The sequence below is a fragment of the Chamaea fasciata genome, unplaced genomic scaffold, assembly GCF_029207755.1.
Source record: "Chamaea fasciata isolate MVZ Bird 193981 ecotype frontalis unplaced genomic scaffold, bChaFas1.0.hap1 SCAF_6, whole genome shotgun sequence".
Classification (NCBI taxonomy): Eukaryota; Metazoa; Chordata; class Aves; order Passeriformes; family Sylviidae; genus Chamaea; species Chamaea fasciata.
The window spans coordinates 72,294,703-72,317,166 of record NW_027094091.1 but is presented as its reverse complement, the minus strand read 5'-3'; the positions used below and the strand labels follow the sequence as shown (position 1 = coordinate 72,317,166).

At 40.5% G+C, this 22,464-nt stretch overlaps 1 protein-coding gene across 5 annotated transcripts in view; it reads right to left on the bottom strand.

The window, feature by feature from the left end:
* Positions 1-22,464, bottom strand: part of LOC136290447 (bifunctional heparan sulfate N-deacetylase/N-sulfotransferase 3) — a 52,471-nt gene that overhangs the window by 19,087 nt on the left and 10,920 nt on the right. For all 5 annotated transcript variants that reach the window (XR_010721124.1, XR_010721126.1, XR_010721125.1 and 2 more), the window contains exons 3-6: positions 9,430-9,517; positions 8,712-8,866; positions 5,725-5,910; positions 3,097-3,225 (exon numbers count right to left, since the gene is read on the bottom strand). Coding sequence is in view for 1 of the 5 variants with exons in the window: in XM_066184859.1 (XP_066040956.1) it covers positions 3,097-3,225; positions 5,725-5,910; positions 8,712-8,866; positions 9,430-9,517 (558 nt within the window). In the remaining 4 variants the exon portion in view is untranslated. The remainder of the gene's footprint in view (positions 1-3,096; positions 3,226-5,724; positions 5,911-8,711; positions 8,867-9,429; positions 9,518-22,464) is intronic.

Genomic DNA, 22,464 nt, shown 5'->3' with positions numbered 1-22,464 from the left:
TGAGACAATAAACCAGAGATGCGTCTGACTGGGTAAGATACTCATCACTACAGACTTCTACAATATATGTTCTCCTTACGGCCTTGCCCCAGAATTCCTTGGCTAAATCAGTGTAAGTCCCTCAACCTCCCTGTAAGTCAATTATTCAACTGATAATGTGGGAGAAATAATGCCAGTATACCAATAATAAAGGCTGCTGAAGCTTGCTTTTTCTTTTCCTGCGAAACATTTTGTGCAAGATCCTGATATAGCACGATCTCGCCCGAGGGTCGCTGCAGTCAGCAAGATCTTTAACAGGAGACAGACATACAAAATATTACTTGAAGAGTGCGTAACAGTGTTCTCTTAGTGCTTGGGCTCTTTTTCAGTTTGGTGGCACCTCAGGATTTAGGATGCCTTACAGGAACAGTGGTCAGGATCACTTCCCAGCCACCAGTGCAGGGGTACCAACGCAAACCACAGGAACACAACCTGCCAGCCGTGAGATTTGCTACTCCCAGCTGGTTCCCAGTTACACAGACAGCATCTGCAGAGCAGGGTTTCCTGAGGCTTTCCATACCTGCAGAATGTCTGCTTGTACAGTGCTCTGGGAACAGGGCCACCACGCTGGTTCTCATGGCAAAAACTCACAGCCGCACACACGGTCCTGTGGTTTTTTGTGGTTTATCCTGCACGTGGTGGCTGATCGAGCCCACTGTAAGGAGGCAGAGCCTCTCTTACACCACTGCACAGCCAAACCACTGAGAAATTTTGGGCTTCACTCTTAGGGACACTTTTTTCAGAGTAGCAAACCCAGCTCCTGAATTCTCAGCTTGGTAACTTCTGCTTCAAAAATGACATTCACTTACAAATTAAATATAATGAGGAAATTTGTTAAGATTAACATTTAATCCACACTCACATTTTCTAGGTTTGGAAACTATTTATGTACTCATTACTGAGAACATTGTTTAGCTGACATTGGAATGATTCATGGGTAGTCTTTTCTCTTCTTAGTTTTGTATCAGTGAAAAATAACATTTTGAAAATGCCTCATGATGGAATTTTTGCATCCTCTCAACAGCTGGGTGTTTCACATCAAGAAATGCCAGCAATTTTAATGAAAACACAAGAAAGTTTATGAAATCCAAAATGCCACTCCATAATTAGACAGATTCCTAAAGCTACTTAGTCTTCATTTTAATGTCTAAATTTTTGCCCAACTGACTTGCAAAGCGTGACATAAATACATGAAACACCTAAGCTCCACAAAGATACAAACCTCAGTCTCTAAACTGACTATGTGCCAGGCTAATGCTCAGAGCTTTAGGAACTGTTTGCAGGCAGATATTTAGAAACCAGATGCATCATCTTTTCAAAGGCACTCCTTAGAAGGAGTCTTGGACAGATTTTGGCCTAACAGTCATTTACAGTCATATTTAGAAACCACTGCACAACTTCTCTTCTTTTAGCCTGTATTATATTGGGGATATCATCATTTTCAGAAGGAGGTGATCACACAGCCTACACAGCAATGCATGAATCAAAGACCTAACTGTAATGTATAAAAAGACATTACTGTACTCACATTCCAGGGTGTCAGGCAGACATGATCAAATCTCCACGATGAATATCAAAAATCATGGATGTTTCACTGCTTGTCTTCCCCTCCATTCTCTTAATTCTTTTAATTTAAAAGGCTTATGCCTCAAGCACTCATATTAAATTTTGCTGTTTCCCTACGTTGTAAAATAGTTTTTGGCTGTTGTGGCTATATTTCAGTGTGGAATATATTTTGTCCTGACTCAAAATACTGTTCTGTGCCTTCCTCCAACTTGCTCACAGAGTAACTTCTAGTCCAAAACCCACATATTGCCAAAGGACTGCTATGGTGCCAATACCCTCCCCACCCAATGAATTTTCCAGGTCTCAGCTCTATTAACCTGGGGTTGGAAGCAGATGGCCTTGAAGGTCCCTTCCACCCTAAACCATTCTGTGAGTGATTCTGTGCTGTGCCTGCAATGATACACATCATCAAAGCCAGGACTGAAACCACTGCTACCCTCAAGAAGGGAAACCACACGTGTGCTAAGGAAGTGAAGGTTTTATTTCCTAATTCTGCTGTGTGAACATGAAAAAGGGGAACAAAAATTAACTGCTCTCAAAGAGCCAAAACTATAGCCTGAAAGAATCTGAGGCTTGAAAAATACACCTGCATATAAATTGCTGAAGTAGCTTTCAGAAATGGTTTTCCTTTGGACTGCATTACATTGCAGAAGATTAAAAAAGGGCACAAAATATTTAGGCTGCTATTCCAAAAGATTTGAGTGCAAAATGTTTTGTTCCCTTTGGTGTTCCCAGTGACTACATTTTTACAAAACAGCAGAATTTTATTTATATGTTTGACCTGGACCCCAAATGAAAATCTCATCTAAAAGCTTGTCTAAAAGGTCAGTTTTGAGGCAGCTGACCTAATCCCATGCCATTTTGAAGTACCACACTGCTCTCTTCTGTCAGTGTTCGGTAGCTTGAACACCTCACTTCTTGCTTATCTTCCATTAAACATAAATGAAAGGTTAAGCAGATGTGGTTCATTTACTCAGATCTTTTCTTTGAACAGTGTGGTTCTTTTACCTGGATCTCCTCTTTGAAGCTGCTGTGAGAGAGCAATTGAGATTCCTCAAAACAGGTTGGAGCCCAAGCATTCCTTGCTTGCAGCCTCCTCACCTCAACAAGTGCTCCCAACACTTTGCACCATGACTTTGGCACAGCAGAGAAATGAACTTCATCTGAGATACTCACAGCAGTTCTTTACATTTGAATTCTTCAAAAAATTAAATCTCAGGGGTCTTATTTCATGCAAAAAGTAAAGAACAGGACAGGCTGGCACTGCTGCATTACTAACAAAACAGTTGTCAAAAAAAAAGGTGGAGATTGCTTTGTACAACTAACAACATATTGAATATTAGATCTTAATTTACCTAAGTGAAAAAGCAAAAGAACTCACTGTCAGTAACCATTACTGTTTGGGAGACCCAGCTGATCAGCCCTGGAACATTCAGTAACTTTTCCTTCAATTAATTTTTAAAAAACATTTCAAAATTCTGCTGTACTTACTGGATTGAGTACCACTGTGAAGAACAACTCTCCTCCTTGAATACTTTTGTCTAATTCCTTTGGACCTCCAGGATACTCTTTATAGAAAATGGTGTGGGTGAATAAGCCACAAGTTTGCCTAGGAAGCACCTGAATTTATGAAAAAAAAAAAACAAAAACAAAACACCATAAAAAACTCAAGATTTTGTACTTTTAATGAGATGATAAAAGTCAGAGAAGTAACATATAACAGATAATTGCTGGGTATATTTGGCCTCTCAACTTTGCTGGAAATCAATACTGATCTAGATGAATTATTATCACTAAAACCATAACATCCAGAAATTCATCACATTTTGTTCAAAACTGGGGACAGATCTCTATCACCAAATTAGAATTCCAGAGCCGCCTCAAACTCATTTTGTCCATAACACCTCATCCCAAATCCAAGTATTTGAAGTCTAAAGTTTTAAAATAATGTGAAAGATAATCTAAATACTATCAGTGTATATTGTATCAATCAGTTCCACTTTTATATGAATGATGGCTTTGTTGTAAATTTAAACTCTAATTGGAAAGGCAAATTGGGTTTTTTTGGGTTTTTTTTTGGCTTAGGCATCACCACCACCAATAATTCTACTCTGACTCATGGGGAATTTAGCCATTAATGCTCACCTAATAAGAATTACTTCTCATTCAATTGTGGTATTTTTTAAGACCAGTTGAAATACATTGTACAAGCGAAATTATTTTTAAAACTATTCCAAGAACAAGTCTTTTGAATATAAAAAACTACTAAATGCAGTTAGGTTCTGCATCAGAAACTCAAAATATTTTCTCCTGAATTCAGAAAATAATTTACTGGAGAGTATTTCAATTATGTCTATTCCTTATGGAAAATCAACAGTATGGATGTTCATGTATAATGCTTAACTGGGACTGTTATGATAGATTAACTTTTAAAGCACACAAGTGCCTTATTTGAAACAGGCTGTGGTTTTGTACTCTCTATTTCTTGCAGTTTCATTTCTCAACTTTTTTTTTTTGTGCTGTAGAGAATACTGTGATCATGGATTGTAAATTCTGTGTTGTCAGAAAATGTATGGAATTTGTACATCTGCTATAAACTTGCCTAAGTTTTGAAAAAACCTTTGGATTTCATTGAAGAAATATGAGAACAATTTTTTCACAGAGGTAGGGAATGAAGCTGGTACTGGATGGGAGGTGCTCTGACAAATCTTACACAACAATATTCTTACTGACTGTGCTCATTACTATTAGCCTGCAGATGTAAAATATTGATGCATTTGCCCTGGAGAACTGAAAGCTTGAGACTCCCTGAACAGGTGGTTTTGTATGACTGGTTTTGGAAATAGATTTTTGGCTGCAGTGTCCCTGTGTTAAATCTCATTATGTGTCTTCAAATGACGTGTTTTTACAAATATTTATGGAAGGGATTTTTGGAGATTCTGAGTCAATCTGTCTTCCCCAAATGCCTTGTGCTCCCTGAGCACATCCACAAACCCATTCCTTCACACGCAGTGATTGCTTTGAGGAGAACAAACTGTAGCTCAACCCTGCACTGGTGTCAGTTCTGTTCCTGGATTTCTGGAGATCATTTTCATTTGCTTCGCCCAAAAACAGATTAAAACTTTTTAAAATATTAGTACTTAGCTTAGGAGAGTGGTATCCACGGCAACCTGAGAACAATACCAGAATTCTGTTCTAAGTGGCAGTGTTGTGCCAAGGCTCTTGACATCCCAAAAGTGCCTGTTGCAGCCAGAGGTACAACACAGGGCCCCCATTCACTGCTCTCCCACGTGCTCCAAAAGAAAATTACTTGGGAACATGCCACCAAGGATCTTGGAAAGCTGTTTTGAAACATTCCTAAGATAATACTGACAAGATGTGAACCCGAAATAACCTCCACCCCGGTGCCCAGATGGCAACAGCACAACGCCTTCCATGTCAGTTGTATAGAAGCCCTTCCTTTGGCAAATGTGGCTGTCAGTGACAGTGCTGGGAGTGACCTAATCCAGGAGAACAGTGGGATTTGAGAGCACTTTGGTAGCCTGGAGGTGGTGTGGGGGGTGTCTTTCTTCCCCACAGCTCCTGAGGCTCTGGGCTGAGGGCTCTGGGTCAAACCAGGCTGCAGAGCCCAGCCCATACTCGTGTGTGGCAGGAAGCCAAACAAGAGCAACCATGCACAGCTCATAGGGAAGACAAAAATATGTACCCACCCAGATCCAGACTCTGAGGTGGCAAAACCTGGCAATACTCTTTTGCAGTTAATGGTACCATGCAAATTGAAAACCTGATAGAAATCTAACCCAGCATATTGTGTTAAATGACGCAAAATTGACTTTTTCGTTGAGCTCTCTGAACCAGCATTAACCACAGGATCAGAGCAGTTAACAGGCTGTTAACTGCTGTCAGCAGGGTGCCTGAATGCCACCTTCATCAGCAGAAACATCACCAGCAACAGACTGATTTTAATTAACAAGACACTGTCAGATATATCTTGCTACTTATGCATAGTAGTACGTGCTTCTCGCAAAGTGAACTTTCAGGACACCCTGCTTTTCCACTTAGAAGGAAATTGTTCATGAAACGGCAGAGTACAAAATGAACATCAGCAATACAACTCACCATGATGTTCTTGTGGATGAAGCCTCGTCTGTACCTTGCAGGTTTCAGATGTGGGTATTCTTCTGTGCTGGTAACTCTGATGTTCCAGACCTTCTTCCAGGCATCATAAAGTTGAACGTGTACTGGATAGACTCCTGAGTGGTGTGGAGCCACTGCATAGCCCAAGTCAGTTGGAATACCGTGTTCCTAAGATATGACAGAACAATGGCTGCACTCAAAAATTTAAGAAGACTTGATGCTTTGGCACTTCTCAAATGCTTTGTTTGTGAAAGACCAAGAACAGGTCTGAAATGCAAATAACAGCAGTATCAAAACATGCTGATCTGGAACGAGATGGAGGGCAGCATGGTGAAGATGAAACACGGGATTTTGAGACAAAAGCCTTTTTAGAAAATATTTTTGTACATAGGCAGGGAAGAAGGATACAAATGCATTTTACATTGGTGTTCTTCAATCTACATTAAACAGAAAGCTGCACTCTTTCAAGTTCTTGCAAGGAATTTGCTCACAAACTCTGATTTCAGAGAGAAAATCACTGGCACATACTCAACAGAACACGTAGCACTTGGCAGCTACAATTACAAAACCACAATTTCCACTATACGTCCCTTCACAATTACTTGGATGAGGAGCTGAATTTCAGAGTTACTGCATTTCCCCTCTAGTCCATTCAAAACACAAATCCATTTTCAAAATCCAGCTTAACTATTTTAGTGTCATGTTAAAAATGGAAGAAACAGAACCACTTGTAACAGTCTACAGGCAGATGTCGTAGACTAAACCCTTCTGTAGCACATTTTCTGTTTTTGAAGACTCCTGGCTTTTATTGTGTGTACATACTCACCTTGGTGCCATTACATTCTCTTCACATCCAATGCATTTTCCTTCAGATTACTTTCCAAAGGAACAGGACACAGCAGATATTCCTTGATGTGCTTGCTGCTCAGTGGAATGCACAGTCCGTAAGATATCATTTTGCCACGATTTAGGAAGACTGCCCTTGCACTGCTTTTGAATTCTTACGGTTTTTAATATGGCTTGAATTGATACAGTCATCCTCACCATATTTCCTAATCATACTGTATGTGCAAAGCATTGGCTGGTACCCGGACCTCTTCCTTTGAATTAAACTAGTTACTCAGGAACATGAAAATCTCTAGGAAAACAGGTGTGCGATGTCAGTAAAACCATTTGTTGTGTGTAACAGACACACCTGGAGTGCTGTCCACAATCACAGTGGAGAACCCCAAGTTCTCTGTTTAAACAGTGGTGAAATTCTTGTTTGCCTTTAGGAATTTATGGCACACACAAAGGGCACCATGTGTAATCTGACAAACAGGAATGATTAACATCTGCCCTCCTGGTTGTACTGCATGAGGAAATAAAGAGTGGATGCTCTAGCAGTTACGCTGCTTTACACAATTCAATTCCATCACAGATAATCCTTCTTCCTTTTATCTTTCCTACTGCCCTTAAGCATGCATAAACCTCAGAAAGGAAAATCTTCACAGAATACGTAAGAAATTGCATTCTCTAACACCCCACTGCACCTCCTTCATTTACCTATAAACAGAAGTCTGATTTTTAAGGCTTCTCCCCTCAAATTTCACAATAGGCAGTAATACGTATGTAATCTAAATCTTTCACTCTAATAAGGGGCCTATCATCTTCAATGAATTAGTGTCTCCATTATTCCTTACTGACTTATTCTCCAGTGGAGCATCTCCCACACAACACACACATTGAGTGGATAATCCGTGAGCATCAGCAATTTCGGCCTCTTTCAAAAAGTGGCTGTTATAAACTTAAATGCTCTGAGCAAATGAAACATAATGAGTAGCTTCATGTCTTTATGTCTAAACATGAAAAAAAAATTATTAGAAGGTATCTGTAAGCATGAAGAGCACTGGAAATAGTGAAGAAAATGGCAATTGCTGCAGTTACATAAACCAGGGTCAAAAATGCATTATCTTTATAACGCTCTTTAACCATTACATCCTGCACACTAATCCCAGACGATGTCTCAGGTCACACCAGAACTAAAAGGACCCATTTTATTTCCAGTGGAGCTTGCACCAGTATACAGACTCGTATTAAAAAGGCAATTCTGGACACAGTATTTAGATTTTCAGGAATCTAACACCTACTGCACTGCTTTTCCAAAAGGAAACATTAATGTAAAGCTGTCCTGTACTCAGTACAACTACATTTTACAGCAAAATCTGGTGAAATCTTTGTTTGAAAGAAAAAACACGTCTCACTTAAAAGGCAAGTTTGCAAATACAAACTTTAACTGGCTGATAGTCAGGTCTATCCTGTCCTCCTACACTCACTGACACACGACCATTAAGTGCACTCTTTGTTGCTCTGTATTTGAAATCCCTCTGCTCCTTCCAGGAACAAAGCCATCACCTGGCAGCTAAAGAGCAGCCAGGGCATTTTGAAAAGGAAGAAGTAAAATTAGACTGTTGGAAGAGCAGATGTAGTTCAGCAAACAAGTTATGTCTGCTGAGATATTTTGATACAATTAGGTCTTAACACCAGAGCCCCTCTTCAGACATATAACATGTTTTATGTATGGCAATTTTGTTTTGGTTTATTGTATGAAACTAACTGTGCCCTGTTTCTCCAATATCCTCAGACCTAAAATCTGTTTTGATTTTTTCTTATATTCTCACTGAAACATTTTTATTCAGAGCTTTGCTGTGAATAAATAATTAGTAAAGGCAATGCTTTTTAAAACAAGTTTACATAAAGTTGATCCAAAGGGGGTATATAAGATGTTACTGGGCATCACTGCAGAATTGCATCTTTGCAAATGTGGCACACTTACCTAACCCTAACATCCAGTGGTTTCACAGTGTCATTTGATACCTTTCAATGGAGTACTTATTCATTCAGAAACTTGATTTTTTTTTTCTTAACCTAAACAGAATATTCGCTTCTGAGTACTTAAATTAAATAAAAAATGCAAAAATACAACTCACTAAGGCAAATTTTTTGTTGAGGATCATCTGTTCCACCAGAGAGGACTCATTGTGGAAGAGGTGTGGCTGCATGTGACTCCACATGTGGGGAAACCACCAGAACTCATCCACAGATCTCAGCAGCAGGTCATCGCCCTCATCCTCCTCCTCAGTCCCTGCGGAGGGAATTTAAAACAAACAAAAAAACATTTCTGAAGTAAAGTGTCTATTTTTATTACATTTTTACAAATGTTGGAAACAGTAAGAATGATATTAATGTAATAAACTGTGACCAGTTAAAATGCTTCCTGCTGAAGCACTGATGACAAAATGGGACAGTCAGGACCACTTTGCTGGCCCACATCCTATTTAATACTCTCTCTTTTATCTCTCCTATTTCTATAGTGCTTCTAAAACAAAATTATTTTTAGGGATAATATATATTGCTGTATTTCTACAGGAGAGATGAAACAATCACAAGAATGAACTATGGTAGCTCAACAGATCCCTCAGAGAAATCAATACAAAATTTCATGTGATTGGTGGAATTTACCACTCCAAAGCAGCCTGGAAAAAACTAAATTTTAATAAAATGGGGGGAGGCATCTAATCTGCTCCACACCAGCAACTAATGCAGGAACACAGCATACTAAGGCCCTTAGACTCTATCATTCCTATTTGTCCTCACGCAATACAGAACACCATCGAAATCAAAGTAATTTTTGTGTTTGGTTCTCACCTGTGTGATAGAATTTTCCTGAAAATCCCAAGTTGAAAGTAAAATTTGTAATCTGGGCTCTCAAAAGATTCTGAGTATCAAGCAGGGCCTGAAAAAAGAAACAAACCAGCATATAAACATACCTGTAGAAAACACAAGCTGACACAGAAATTTAATAGAACAATATAAATATTTTTTTCAGTTATGTGCGTTTTCAATTGGTTTTGCCATTTAAGAACAGCTCTTTATGTACGACAGAGCAGTAGAGATATTTTTATTAGCACATAAAAATTAAAGACCGCATGAAAACTCCATCGTTTTCCTCATGAGGATGGCCAGCTATTAAATGCTGGGTTACCCCCTGAATCACGAGATAGGAAAACAAAGGCACACACAGAGAAAAGACCTTCCACTGGTCACTCAGTAAACCTGGGCCACAGCCAGGAATGAATTTCAGACCCCTAGTGCCCCCCAGCACTGCTCCATTCACAAGGGTGAAGGGCAACTGTCAGAGTTACATTTCTCTACATCAGCTCAAGTACATCCACAGCATTTCAGTCATGTTTCAAAATCACTGGCAACGCAAAAAGAAAAATCTAGAGAGACAGCAAGAAGCTAAATCAACCCTATGCCACATCAAAGAACTGGATGGCAGATTCCCCCAAATTCTGACTCATTTCTCAGACACTGAGCGTAATGACTGTCAGCATCTGTGTACTTGCACTAAAGCAGTACAAACAAAAAAACAGCACGTAGGAGGATGGGGGAAGCATTATTCATCAGGTACGGCTCCACTCTGATTTCAATATGCTCTTGATTTGTTACTCCTAAGATTTACATATTACATTCAAGAGTTCTCTCCCAGACTATTGCACCCTGCTGTTCTCTCATTCAGTCTTTCAGGTGGAACACAAACCCAGCTCTCCGAACTTTGCAAAGCAAGAACAAAACAGGCGAGCAAAGGTCATCAGAAAGTTTTCCAAGTCAACACACAGTATAGCACAATGATTTTAATAAAGTTTTTGAAAACATTACTGTTGTCAGAGAAGAGAACTGTGTTATGAATGGGGAATGCATTTAGCTGTACAAAAATATTAAGATGACTGGAGATTTTCAAAGGTTGAAAGGTCTAGCAGATGCCCTACTCTTGAAATGCAAAGATAACTTAGTGCCTTGAAAAACACAAGCCAGTAATTTTGATTAGTTTCCCTGGACATTTTCATTATGTAAGTGATTTGCCTACAATTATATGCCAATGACAACAAAATACTAGGAAGTACACTCCAGTTTAGGTATTAGGCACAGTACACTCAACTTACAGTTCCTTAAAATATGACCCATTTTACAGACTGAGGCAATATCCACCTTATTAGAGCACACAAGCTTTTCTTCAGGTCTTTCCCAGGGCTCACCTGGTTAAGATCATCATCTTTCAGTGCAAAGCCTGGAAATTGTCCTGTGAACAAGGGACGTTCCAAAGGCAGGAGCAAAATGAAGCACAGAATGGAGATAATTGAAAAAAAGCTTCAGACTTCTGAAGCGGAATATTAAGTGAAAAATCTTGCACTTTTGCACAGCCTGAGAGTGCAAAGATCTCTGAGGAGGCTTCTTCTAATGAAAGGCAGCAAATCTGCACAGGATTTATATGAAAACCAGCCCTGAGCTGCTAAGAACCTAGTCAATGAAATAATTTTATCTCTGCATGGTTAAAAAGGTAGGAGGCAAACAATCCAGCTATTCCCTTCCTGTGCTAAGGGTACACACTGTTGGGGGGAAGGGATCCTGCGCAGAGCCTGACAGTGAGGTGGCACGAAGGGCTGCTTGCTTCTTTCCCTCCACATTAAAAGCTGTGACCATTTTTTGAGCTGAAGGTTTTATCCTGTACCTTTCTAACACCTTCCCAGCTTGTCACCTCCAGTCTGGTCTCAGCAGGATGGAAAACTAGAACGGCAAAAAGGCTTTTAAGAGGGAGGAGGGAAAAAGGTGGCAAGAGGCCCGAGACATTTCTGTAACAATGCAACACAGAGTTCACTTCTTCCCTGGGAATGAATTTTGCCACCGTGGCTGGCACTTTCTCGCTTTGTGGTGGGAATGCATCAGCTAATTCCAAGGGTGTACCTGCTCTGCCTGTGAAGAAGGAGGCCCCAGACCTGCTGTGAACCACTCTGGGTACAGACAAGCCTAGCTAACATTTGAGTTGTCGTGCCTATGATTATTTTCTGGGCGACTTGACATTTTACTCATCTTTCAGGTTCTAAAAACAAAATGTTAAAACTCATGAAAAATATATAGTAGCAGATGGCATAGCCGATTACTGTGAGTTTCCATCAGAAAGACAGAAAGAGAGAAAAGCAGGGGGACTAAAAGCCTGAAATTTCATTTCTACATGCTGTTTTATAAGCTGAAGGTAAACTGCTGGTATTTTCTGGATATTTTATGATTGTTTATGAACAGCCCCTCTGGGTATCTGTATGAGATGTTACATAAATATGCCTGTACTGAAGATGGTATTTTAGAACCATCTAGTCAAGTCTTCATATGTTTATAAATAATTATTTAGTACATGTTATATTTCTGCTGGTACCATAATGAAAATAAATCGCTCGCTGCATCATCCCTCTCATGTACACAACTCCAACGGAGTACTTTCTTTTGAACTTTTGCTAAGCTCACAGACCAGGTTTAGGAAATTTCTAGTGCCAGAAATCAAATGTAAGTGTTCAACACATGATACATTTCCTCACTAAGAGTAAAAATAAAAATCTCAGAAAAAGGCCCTGTTACAATTCAAGACAAAAGTTACCCCGACGGCAAAACAGATTTTCTCATCTCTCAAACAGGACAGAGGCATGGACAGATGCCATGGGCTGTCAAAAGTTTTTGTTCAAGTAAATCAGCTGAAAAGCCAAGGATAAAACCATCTTCAAACCTGCTTCCCACTTCCACAGCCAGGAAGCCATCCTGTCTCCTGCCCTCAAATATCTCAATGTGGTTTCACTTTAGAGTCTGCCACAGAGAAGCTACAAGTGTCAGCCTGTCTTCAGTGAACAGACAGTTGCAATTTCTTCAGCATCAACACAAATATTCAGCCTCAAATGCCTTGACTGATCAAAGGAATAAATCAAAATTGCCTTGTTGAACTCTGGTTCACCAAAGAAGAACGTCGCTGCCTTTGTGCAGTCACACCAACATATTTATGACTATTTTCCTGCTGAAAAGCTGCTGAAGAACTCAGGCACTTGAAAAGAGAAATAGTTCAATATGCTGGTAATTTTACTTGTAATCACGTACATTTCAACTAAATTAGCAAGCAGACAGACAGAGCCTCACAGTGATGCAGCGTTAACATCTTACACTTCACATCAGTACACGCTTTCATGTCAGCAACAAATGCAAGGGCAGCTTCATCATTTTCCAGAAAGCCTTTCTCTTCCTCCCTTTTTGGGGAAGCAGATCTCATCTCTCAACGCTCGCTTGCTTAACTGTTTTACTGCCTGACAATACTATCAGAGGAGCCCTTAAATTAGGAATTATTTTGCTTTTGAGTAAAATTTCTAATGTTGTATTGGCTCTTCAATAAAGGCAAGGACCTTCTGAAAACGAAGGACATATTAACAGAAAGTGTAATGTGAAAGCACCCCAAGTTAAGCAGAGCAAGCCCCTCTATGGGAGCTCTTATCCAGAAGTAGCTTTGATTTTTCCATATTGTATTTCTTCTGTAACCCCTGCAAGAGAGGGAAGAAACAGAACTGAAGCCACTTTCTGAGTGGAGTTCTTGGTGTAGAGAGGTTTAATGAGCTGTAACTGATGCGATGTCCTTTTGCTTGGCACTTTTTGGGGCATCACTTTGCCTTTTCCTGCTCTGGGAGTGCTGCAGCAGAAGCTGCTGCTCAGGTACTCACACCACCTGTCTCCCCCTCCTGCAGAGCTTGGGGTGTTGGGAAGCAGCAAGACAAGCAGGAACAGAAGACAGCCCCAGTGAAGGTCCAGCCCAAGCGTCTGGGAATCAGTATTTCATTGGACATTTTGCTTCTGAGGAAAAATGATTCCTTCATGATAAATTATGTATTTTGGAACATCATTAAAACGCAATGACTACTCTTTCTGTATTTCCAAGATTAGCAACTTGACACCCATTACCATAAACATTTAATCTATGTGGGAGAAAGAATAATTGCTTTAGGTATAGGGGTGTACCTGAAAAAACCATTTTATCTATCCTTCAGATAAAAGGACAAGAAAGCTTAATTTGCCTTTGTGCACTCTCTTAGCAGAGCTGACACTAGAGAGAGGGCAAGAAAAAAACCAAAGAAAACCTTCAGCTTTTTCTACGAAGTGTTTTGCTGGCAGAGAACAGTTAACCCAGTTTCCCCTCTAAGTGTCCATAAAGTATAAGGCTGGAGCCCAGTTACGTGCCCCTTAAGTTTTTCAGTGTCCAACAGAAGAAAAGAATTTCGGAGCCACAACTTCATCTTATGTGTCCAAACTTACGTGTCCAGTGAAGGATCCTTAAAATATAAAGAGCCACTTTGGAAAACGTTGCTCAACTGATTTCAATCAAAAGTTTTTTCATGAGGACACACTGTTTTAGATGTCACTAGGTCTTCCTTTAGAGCTGTTTTTTTTTATCACAGACAATAATGATCCTGATGATAGTGCAATTACGCATTTTCAAGTAATTAGGCTCTTTCATCTAGGTAAATCACTTGTACAACCAAGAGATTTAAGAAATATTTCTAACTTCCCTCACCAACTTCTCACTTCTTGGAGGCTGAAGTAGCAGCTAATGAGAACTGAGCTAATTACGGCAAGGTAACTTGAAGGTTATAAATACTTGGTGCCAATAGTATTTAATAAACCAAAGTAATTAGCAGGCTGTTTTCAGGGTTCTGTCTGAACTTCTGCTTTATTAGCACTTAATTAAACTGTACTTAGATGAAAGAGGTTACTGTTACTAAACAGCTAAACGATCTCGTTATTTTGCAGTTAACAGAAATAAAATCCTGCATTTCTTTTAATTAAAGGTCAAAAAAAAATCCCAGGTCAGTTGAAACAGAACTAATAAAACACCCAACTTCCACCTATTTTCCCCTGGATTTTGGTCAGATAGGATTCAATAGAAACCTTGCTGGCTGCATTTTTACCTAATACTTGACCTGCTTACGTAACACCAAGTATTAAGAGATGAGTTCTCAGAGCATAACAGAACTTAGAGTAAAACCAAAGTGACTCTAAAATGCATTTAGAATCTCAGGGTATTTTGAAGTTCTGGCGATGGTCAGTACAGAGGGAAAGTGAGGTTTGTTGGCCCCAGTGGCCACTGTGGTAGCCAAGCTGCAGTCACACACAGCTCCAGAGCTGCCTCAGCCCTGTGCACGACAGGACATCCCTCAGACGCTGTTCCAGGTCACTTCTGGGCCACTCTGCTCTGCCTGCTCAGTCTGGCTTGCCTCCACTGCATCCCACCAGCAGCTGATAAATTCTAGGGGTTGTTCACTGATTTGTGTTGAGGCTTGTCTGGCTCCCAGGAAATGTTAGACATTACACCTCTGCACCCCTCATTAGCCAACCCACACTTCTGCAGCTTCACATCCTGTCTGCAAGGGTGCACAGTGTTCTGCCACAGATAAAACAGGGCTGTTCTGTCTAACGGGACACGGATCTCATAGTCACCGAGCTCAGAAAGGACAGAGGTTATGATCCCAGCTCCCCATTCATTATCAACAGCACGTTTGCTCCTTATTTAATGCCTCCTCAGAGGCCAGCTCCAGCCGCAGCTCCCACTGCAGGCAGCAGGCAGATGTGGGCTGGCCCCGAGCTCCAGCTGGAGCACATCCAGATCTCTGGCTGAGCCCTCTGACCCTGCTGCTGGCAGCGTGTCCCTGCAAACACTGCAGGGCTCAGCTGTGGAGGAGGGTCAGGGCCCCATCCCTGAGCAGCAGAGAGCTGGGGGGCTCAGCTGATGTGCAGGCAGCCCCAGCCCCAGCTCTGCCCTGGGACGTTTGTCCGTGGCCACACTGCTCTGCCCAAAGCACCGATGTTTCAGAGGGGCAATTTCACACCTACCTATACACCATGGCTCGTGTACAAAAGGCGGCGTTCCCTAAAACCTACTTTACCACAGATTTGATTCCAAAACTGCTACGCCCAAGGCGCAGTAGCCTGCAGTTCCTTTCATGCTGCTGCCTAGGACCTGCTCTCCATGTCAGGTCTCCAAAGCATCTCTGCCCACGTGTCCTATCCAGGTAAGAAAGGTACAGGAACCTCACTGCTTCCACTAGACCACGTTGCTCCAAGCAACCTCCTCGTGCAACCTGGCCTTAAGCACTTCAAGGGCTGGGGTCATCACAGCTTCTCTGGACAGCCTGTGCCAGTGCCTCACCACCCTCACTGTAAAAAACTCTCCTTGATGTCCAATATAAATCTACCCTCTTTCAATTTAATCCCTGGACTGACAGAGGCAGACTGGGAAATAAAAAAATAAAACCCATTTCTTTAGGTAATGAAAGTAAAAACGCGGTGTCAGTGTTAAATATATCAAATCCAAGAGAGTGTGAATATGGCCTTCCGGAAAAACCTCAGCCTTATTTTATCTTCAGTGCCAATATCCTCTGGACCTCAAAGCCTGAGCCTGGACAAACTAAGACCTGCTTGTCCTCAAAAGGCCTACAGGCTGTGCTTCCTGCTCAGCACAATATTAAATAAACAAGATTTCAAAGTCTGGTCTCTATCATTATCTAAATGATCAGAGCTCAAGAGTGAGTGAAATTTATCTATTGTTCGAATACACACAGAATTAAAAGCATTTAAATTTCAACACTGTTTTTCCAGAGTAACACTGGCCACAAGTACAATATAAATCTGTTACATGATTACAGAAAAACTCAACTCCACAGAGTAACACTGGCCACAATTACAATATAAATCTGTTACACGATTACAGAAAAACTCAACTCCACAGACTAAGGCATAACAAGCTGCTATTCAGGTACCTTGGAGGAAGTATTGGAGACTACCAGCTATGTCTAAAATGCTGACGCCAAGCAAAGAGAAACACCTTGGGGTTTGTTTGCCTCTCAGCTGATACTTTCCCCCCCAGGTAAGACTAAAGTACAGTATTTGTGTTAATGCTGAGTTTTACACACCAGAGAACAAAGAGAGTGCAAATGAATGAAGACTCAAGCCCTGTAATCTAGATAAAAATCAAAAGGTTGCTCTCCCTGCTTTACCACATCACTAGCATATTAAATAGAATATTCCACGGGCTGGACAATGCATCGATGTCACAGTTCATTCACTTGCTCCTGACAGGTTCTTTTCTTTTCCTAATAGAGCCAAAAGGATTCATAAAAACAGCTATCTGCCTCTGTACCTAAGTTTCAGGTGACCTGAGGAAAACCAAAAGCTCTTTTCCCATGTTTCACCTCTACTGACAGAAAAAACCCCAAACTTTAACAAAAAAATTTTCCTTTTCTCACTTTGTCCGAAAGCTCCAGGTAAGATACAGCTGGGAATTTAGTGTTCAGCTTGCTCAACAGCCAAGGGTCACAATTTATGCTTTTCCCCTCCTCTTTATGAGTAGTTCTAAAATTGTTGAATGAAATTCCCCAGCTATATCAGCATTGGTATCAAAGAAATTACAAGAAAAACCCCAAGAGAAAGTTTCCACGGAGTAACAAATACACCGCTTTTCTCAAGCCATACTTTCATGATTATATTATGTAGCCAACACAGAAAGAAGATGAAAACTTATTTCAAATTAATAAGAACTTTGACAGTTTTATTGGCTCCCACATAATATCCAGTCTAAAGGATATAACTGCAGAAAATCCTGAGACTTCAGTGAAAAAGTGGGGGGGGATGATTTTGTTAGAAGTGTTAATAACACACCTTACCTATTTGCATGAGTGCTAGTGTTTCTAGAAGATGAGATTACAAAAGCTGGGTGTGCCTAAATAAACATCCCAGCTGGCAAAGCCAACACCTGCAGTCAAACCAACACACAGGAACCCAAGTGAGCTCTGCATTTGATTTACTGTATGAGACTAAGAACATATCTTAACGCAAATCCCCTGCCAATACTATATTCCTTCCAATAGCATACTTCATACTCTTTTGCCAAATCTAATTTTTAAAGACTTACATAATCCTTCTACCTCCTTTTGGATATTAGCCTCTATTCTGCTGCTTTTATTGGCTACTCAGCCTACTCTTAAATATCTCTGTGCCTTACATGAAGTATTTTATCCAACCTCACTGTTTCTACCCTGCAGATATCTGCAGCCTATTGTTTTCTGCTTTGGTCATTGCTACTTACTGAATTCTTTAGCCTTTCTCTTTCATTTTTAGCTCAGATGTTTCCTGACTATTCTGGTGTCTCTAAGCACTCTCCAAATATTTCTAATCAAGTTGTGCAGAACTAGAGCACAATCTAGAAACCTCTTCAGTAAGATGAAGTGGTTCACTGATGTAAAATATTTTTCACAGTCTGTCTGAATTTAAGCCCAGTTTACATTACAAACTGAGATACATTTTAGTATTCATCTTGTTTTAGGATATTCTCAGGATGACAATTTTCAACATTTCTATTACCTTTAACAATGGCAGTGGAAAAGGACAAGGGATAAGAGGAACATCTTGCAGCATAAAATAACATTTTTTATAGAAATGCAAAATTGATTTTCAGCCTCCTTTTGAGTGCCATTAGCATTCTATCAAAGACAACACTGAGGTATCTTTAGTCCAAGTCCACTTTAAAATGGAGAAGAGACACTTGGCTTATTCCCAGAACTGCTAACACTAAAAGGCAAGTAAATGGGAGCTTGAGGAAGAGCTGTGGTTTATTAGTTCCACAGAAATGCAACCAGTGCTCCCAAACCAAACCTGTCTCCTCTGGAGGGCCTTTGTCACGTGGATTTACTGGGCTGGGCTGGAATGAATGTGGGGAGCATTCCCCTGCACAGTCACAGACTTTTTTATTTGTCCTCTCCACTGTTTCTATTTTCAAATGGATTGCAGTATAATTTCTGCAATATAAAGCGGTTTTAAATGTAATTTATTACTAATCTCAGATATGAAGCCACATTTTAAGGAGCAACACTAACTCATCTCCAGGACTGCAAAGTAAAAGAAAGAATCTCCTAAAGAGTAACTACCACTAAAAATTGGTCGTAAGGTTTTTATGGTCTGTGCACAGAAAAAGAAACTGGAATTGGAAATAGATAGGGAATTGTTATTCCACAAGGGGCTACACATCAACTGCCAACCAACTGCTTTTCCTTGACTTGGTTTTGTAAGCGTGGACACCAAAGAATCAGTCATGTCATTGCACTGACCTTCCAGACTGAACAGGAGAAGCAACGTCACTTCCCATGCTGCTGTACTGCAAAAGAAAGGAATGAATTAGGAGTGCCACTTCCACTCTCATTTTTCTCTTCTCACAGGACTGTGCATCCTTCATGTGACCGAAGAGTGGGACGGAGGAAGGCTCACTTCTGGTATCATGTTTTACAGTTAATGGCTTTGGTTTCTAGAGCTGTCTGCACTTTGGTTTTTATTTGTTGGCTGTGAAAGTTTTATTCAGTTCTGTTAGCAGCAGGAAGTGGATGGCTAACTTGTCACTGGAAAAGCCCAGAATCAATCTTGCAGCAGCCACTGGTGCGCTGCTGATGAATCTGTGCAGCTCTGCAGGAAGCTGTATTGCATTATTATGGTTTGTATTACTGAGGTGCTTGCTGAACAAAAAGAGCCTCTGACCAAGAGAACTTGCAATCCAAGGAAAGAGAGGGACTGGCAGGATAGCAGTTTTTGTTTTCCATGGCCAGATGGATCGACCCAAACGCTGCAGAGTTTAGGTTACACTGACAGCACTCAAAGTGTGCAGAATCATATGCATTTTTTATCATACCCATGAAAATAGTCACCAACATTCCTAAAGTGTCTACTTTTGAGTAGACAGAGGAAGATAGAGCTTGCTAACCACATGGCTGTGAGCCAAAAATGATCTCAGTGCAGGCTGGCACACTGGGTGGACGTAAGCATTTGTGAGGATTTCTTGGGATGGGAAGCCTTATGCTCAAGAGTAAAGATATCTCTGCATAATAAATTAAGTCAAGGGAAAAACCAGAAAAAGTGTTACCAAGTATTCCGAGTCAGACCATGTGATCTCAGGTGAGTGTCATTCCTTGAGTTTTATTTAAAAGAGCTCTTGAAACAGAAAACTCCATTGAGAACAGGAAGATACCATTGCCACATTAAGCCTAAGGACAGCAAAGTATACAGAGAATATGCACAGAGGAATATGGAGAATTTAGAAATGAAACCAAATTACTCTGATTTTCTGGAAAGATGCAGATGACTGAAGCCACAGTGCACATCATCTTACCTGGGAAAGCACCAGCAGATCCACAGAAGCCACGATTTCCTTACTTTGGCTCTATCCTGGAGACAACCAAGGAGTGTATAACCAAATAGTCAGATCAGGTGCTGGGGTACAGAGCTTGAAGCAAATCAGCCTCACTGCCCTCAGAGACCTCATGGGATTTACCATGCCAAGAAACAATTTCTGCAGTCTGACAATAAAAAACTGCAGCTGAAATGCATTTTTCCTCTCTTAGCTACCTGTCACTGAATTTATACCAGTAGGATATGGTGCAATCCTTGACATATCAGTGCCTCAAGACTTTGGTCTGCATGAAACATTTTTAGGTTTTCACATAGTGTCAGAGAATTAAAATTAAAAACCAAACCGAACAAAAACCCCCCATCAGATTCAGTTATTTCAGTATTGAAAAACTAAACAGAGGGGAAATAATTCAAAGATTCATTTTTCAAAGAAAACCAAATACAAAATACCTGACGAAGAATTTCAGCAAAACCAGAACTAATGCAAACCACACAATTTACAAGTATGAAGGCTGCAGTACCAAAACTGCATGCATGGTTTTTGTCATCATCCACCATGGATAAACTGCTAAATTAAACTCAGCACAAAGCTTATTCCATGGATTTGGTTGTGTCCAGCTCACACAGGAGCAGAACAGGAGGAAGAGGCCCACAGGGAATTCCCAGCATTGCTCTGGCAGCCTCAGAAGTGTCATACCCAAAGAAGGGCCAGCTCCTCTGGGTCCCTGTAGTTCCTCTGCAGTTCCCCTGCTCTAGGAGAGGACTTTTATCCTGCTTTCCATTTCAAACATCAGCATGATTTTAACAAAAAAGAGCTGGGCTCTGTAGAGCAGCAGTTGTATCCATCTTACTGGATTAAAATTCACAGAGGCTGGCACATGAAACACAAACTGCTTTTAGAAGTAAGATGTTATGGTAACTGACTGCTAGAGTGTAATATATGCTGGTAGCAGCCCATAAAATATGTAAGACAATTTTTATAACTTCTTTTAAAGTTGTATTTTAGTTCTGAAATCTAATTCTAATTCTCTACTGTCTCACAGTGCGCAATATTCCACACTACTGCAGCTGACACAATATGCTCAAGTAAACCAGTCTTGCTGGGGCATCAGACACTTACAGAGACACCTCAGTCTCTCCTTGACCCTTCTGAGGAACTGAATGCACTTTTTACATGCTATTTTCAACAAGTCAGTATGAAATACCTTAGGAGCGTCAGGTCACGTTAAGAAAGAATGTTCTGTGCACACACAGCAGACACATTCCACAGTGGTATACAGCTATTTCAGCTAACAGACTGGGAATGCAAAATGATTTAGCAGAACAAACGTTCGTAATCATTAATTTCTTACATAATTTAGAGATGTGATTAAAAAGATTTCTGAACCTCCCCGAAGGAAAGATTTATGGCTCAATGGTTCTGCAGCTGACACATTTGATGACACATCTGTCATTTCTTTTCTGATAACCTTCTACGTGATCCTATAGATAAAGAAGCAATTAACTTAGAGAACTAAGACTTCCTCCTGTGACAGGGACCATCCTTCGTCTTGACAGTTCAGGCTTTCTGCACCTTTTAGCTCTTCCGGCTTAACACAATATATATGGAAGATTCTCTTCTAAGGCAAATATTTAGGTCATTCCTAAGCAAGAAAAACTGAACAGCTGCATAACTGGATTTTTAAAATTTATAGCCAAGTTGTCTGCTTTGCCTTGGGAAGTTCTGCTTTCTTTCCATACATGCTGCACAGGGTGAAAAGGCACTTAATGGGTTTTAAATAAGTGCAATAATTTAAGCAGTGCTGACTAATGTGGATGAATTTAATACAGGGAATAAACAATTAGCTCTTAGAGGGGAAATCTGTTATTAAACAGAACTATATTAAACAAAAGGTTAGGCCACTAATGTTAGTAAGAAAGTAGCAAAGAAATGACAGCACTGGCTAGGGAAAATGGAAGAGGACTGATCTGGCCAAATACAAATGTTTATATTTGATCTTAGTCACTCAGAAAACAAAATATGAACAGTCACATACTTTTAAGGTGTAATTCACTTAACCAGTGCCTGCTTGAAGATGAGCTGGTTTTCCATGTTTATGTCTGCTGTGAGAAGTCAAGAGGAGTAACTCCATTAGAGGTGTCTGCCTTATAAACCTCAACATCCAGGCAGGATGAGAGACTGTGTATGGAGATTGAAGGGCCGTGAATTGACTCCTTCTGGCTGAACCCTCCCCATTACCAGAACAGTGTTTGGCACAGCTCCTTTCTCCAATTCTCCAGTGATTAATGCTGGAAGAGTGCAGCCTGACTCTTGTATTGCCCACTGCAGTGCGCACACACACTGACAGATGCACTGCCCAAGCACTCCCAAACCAGAATGATACATAAGGAACCATCACCCCCCTCCAATAATGGATATGGTTAATATGAAGATTTTTCCATGGCAATAATAAAGAATAACTACAGGTATGGAAAAAGGTTAGGCTTACCTGAGGAGAAGAGATTCTGACTTCAATTCAATCTCTTTTGAAAAGCACACAAAGGACCAGACAGTCAAGGGGAACTCACACAGCTAATTATTAGGGAAAAATACTTGGGCAGTGTTCTAACTTTTCAATTGAAAAATGTGATTAACTCTCAAGGAACTCCAGA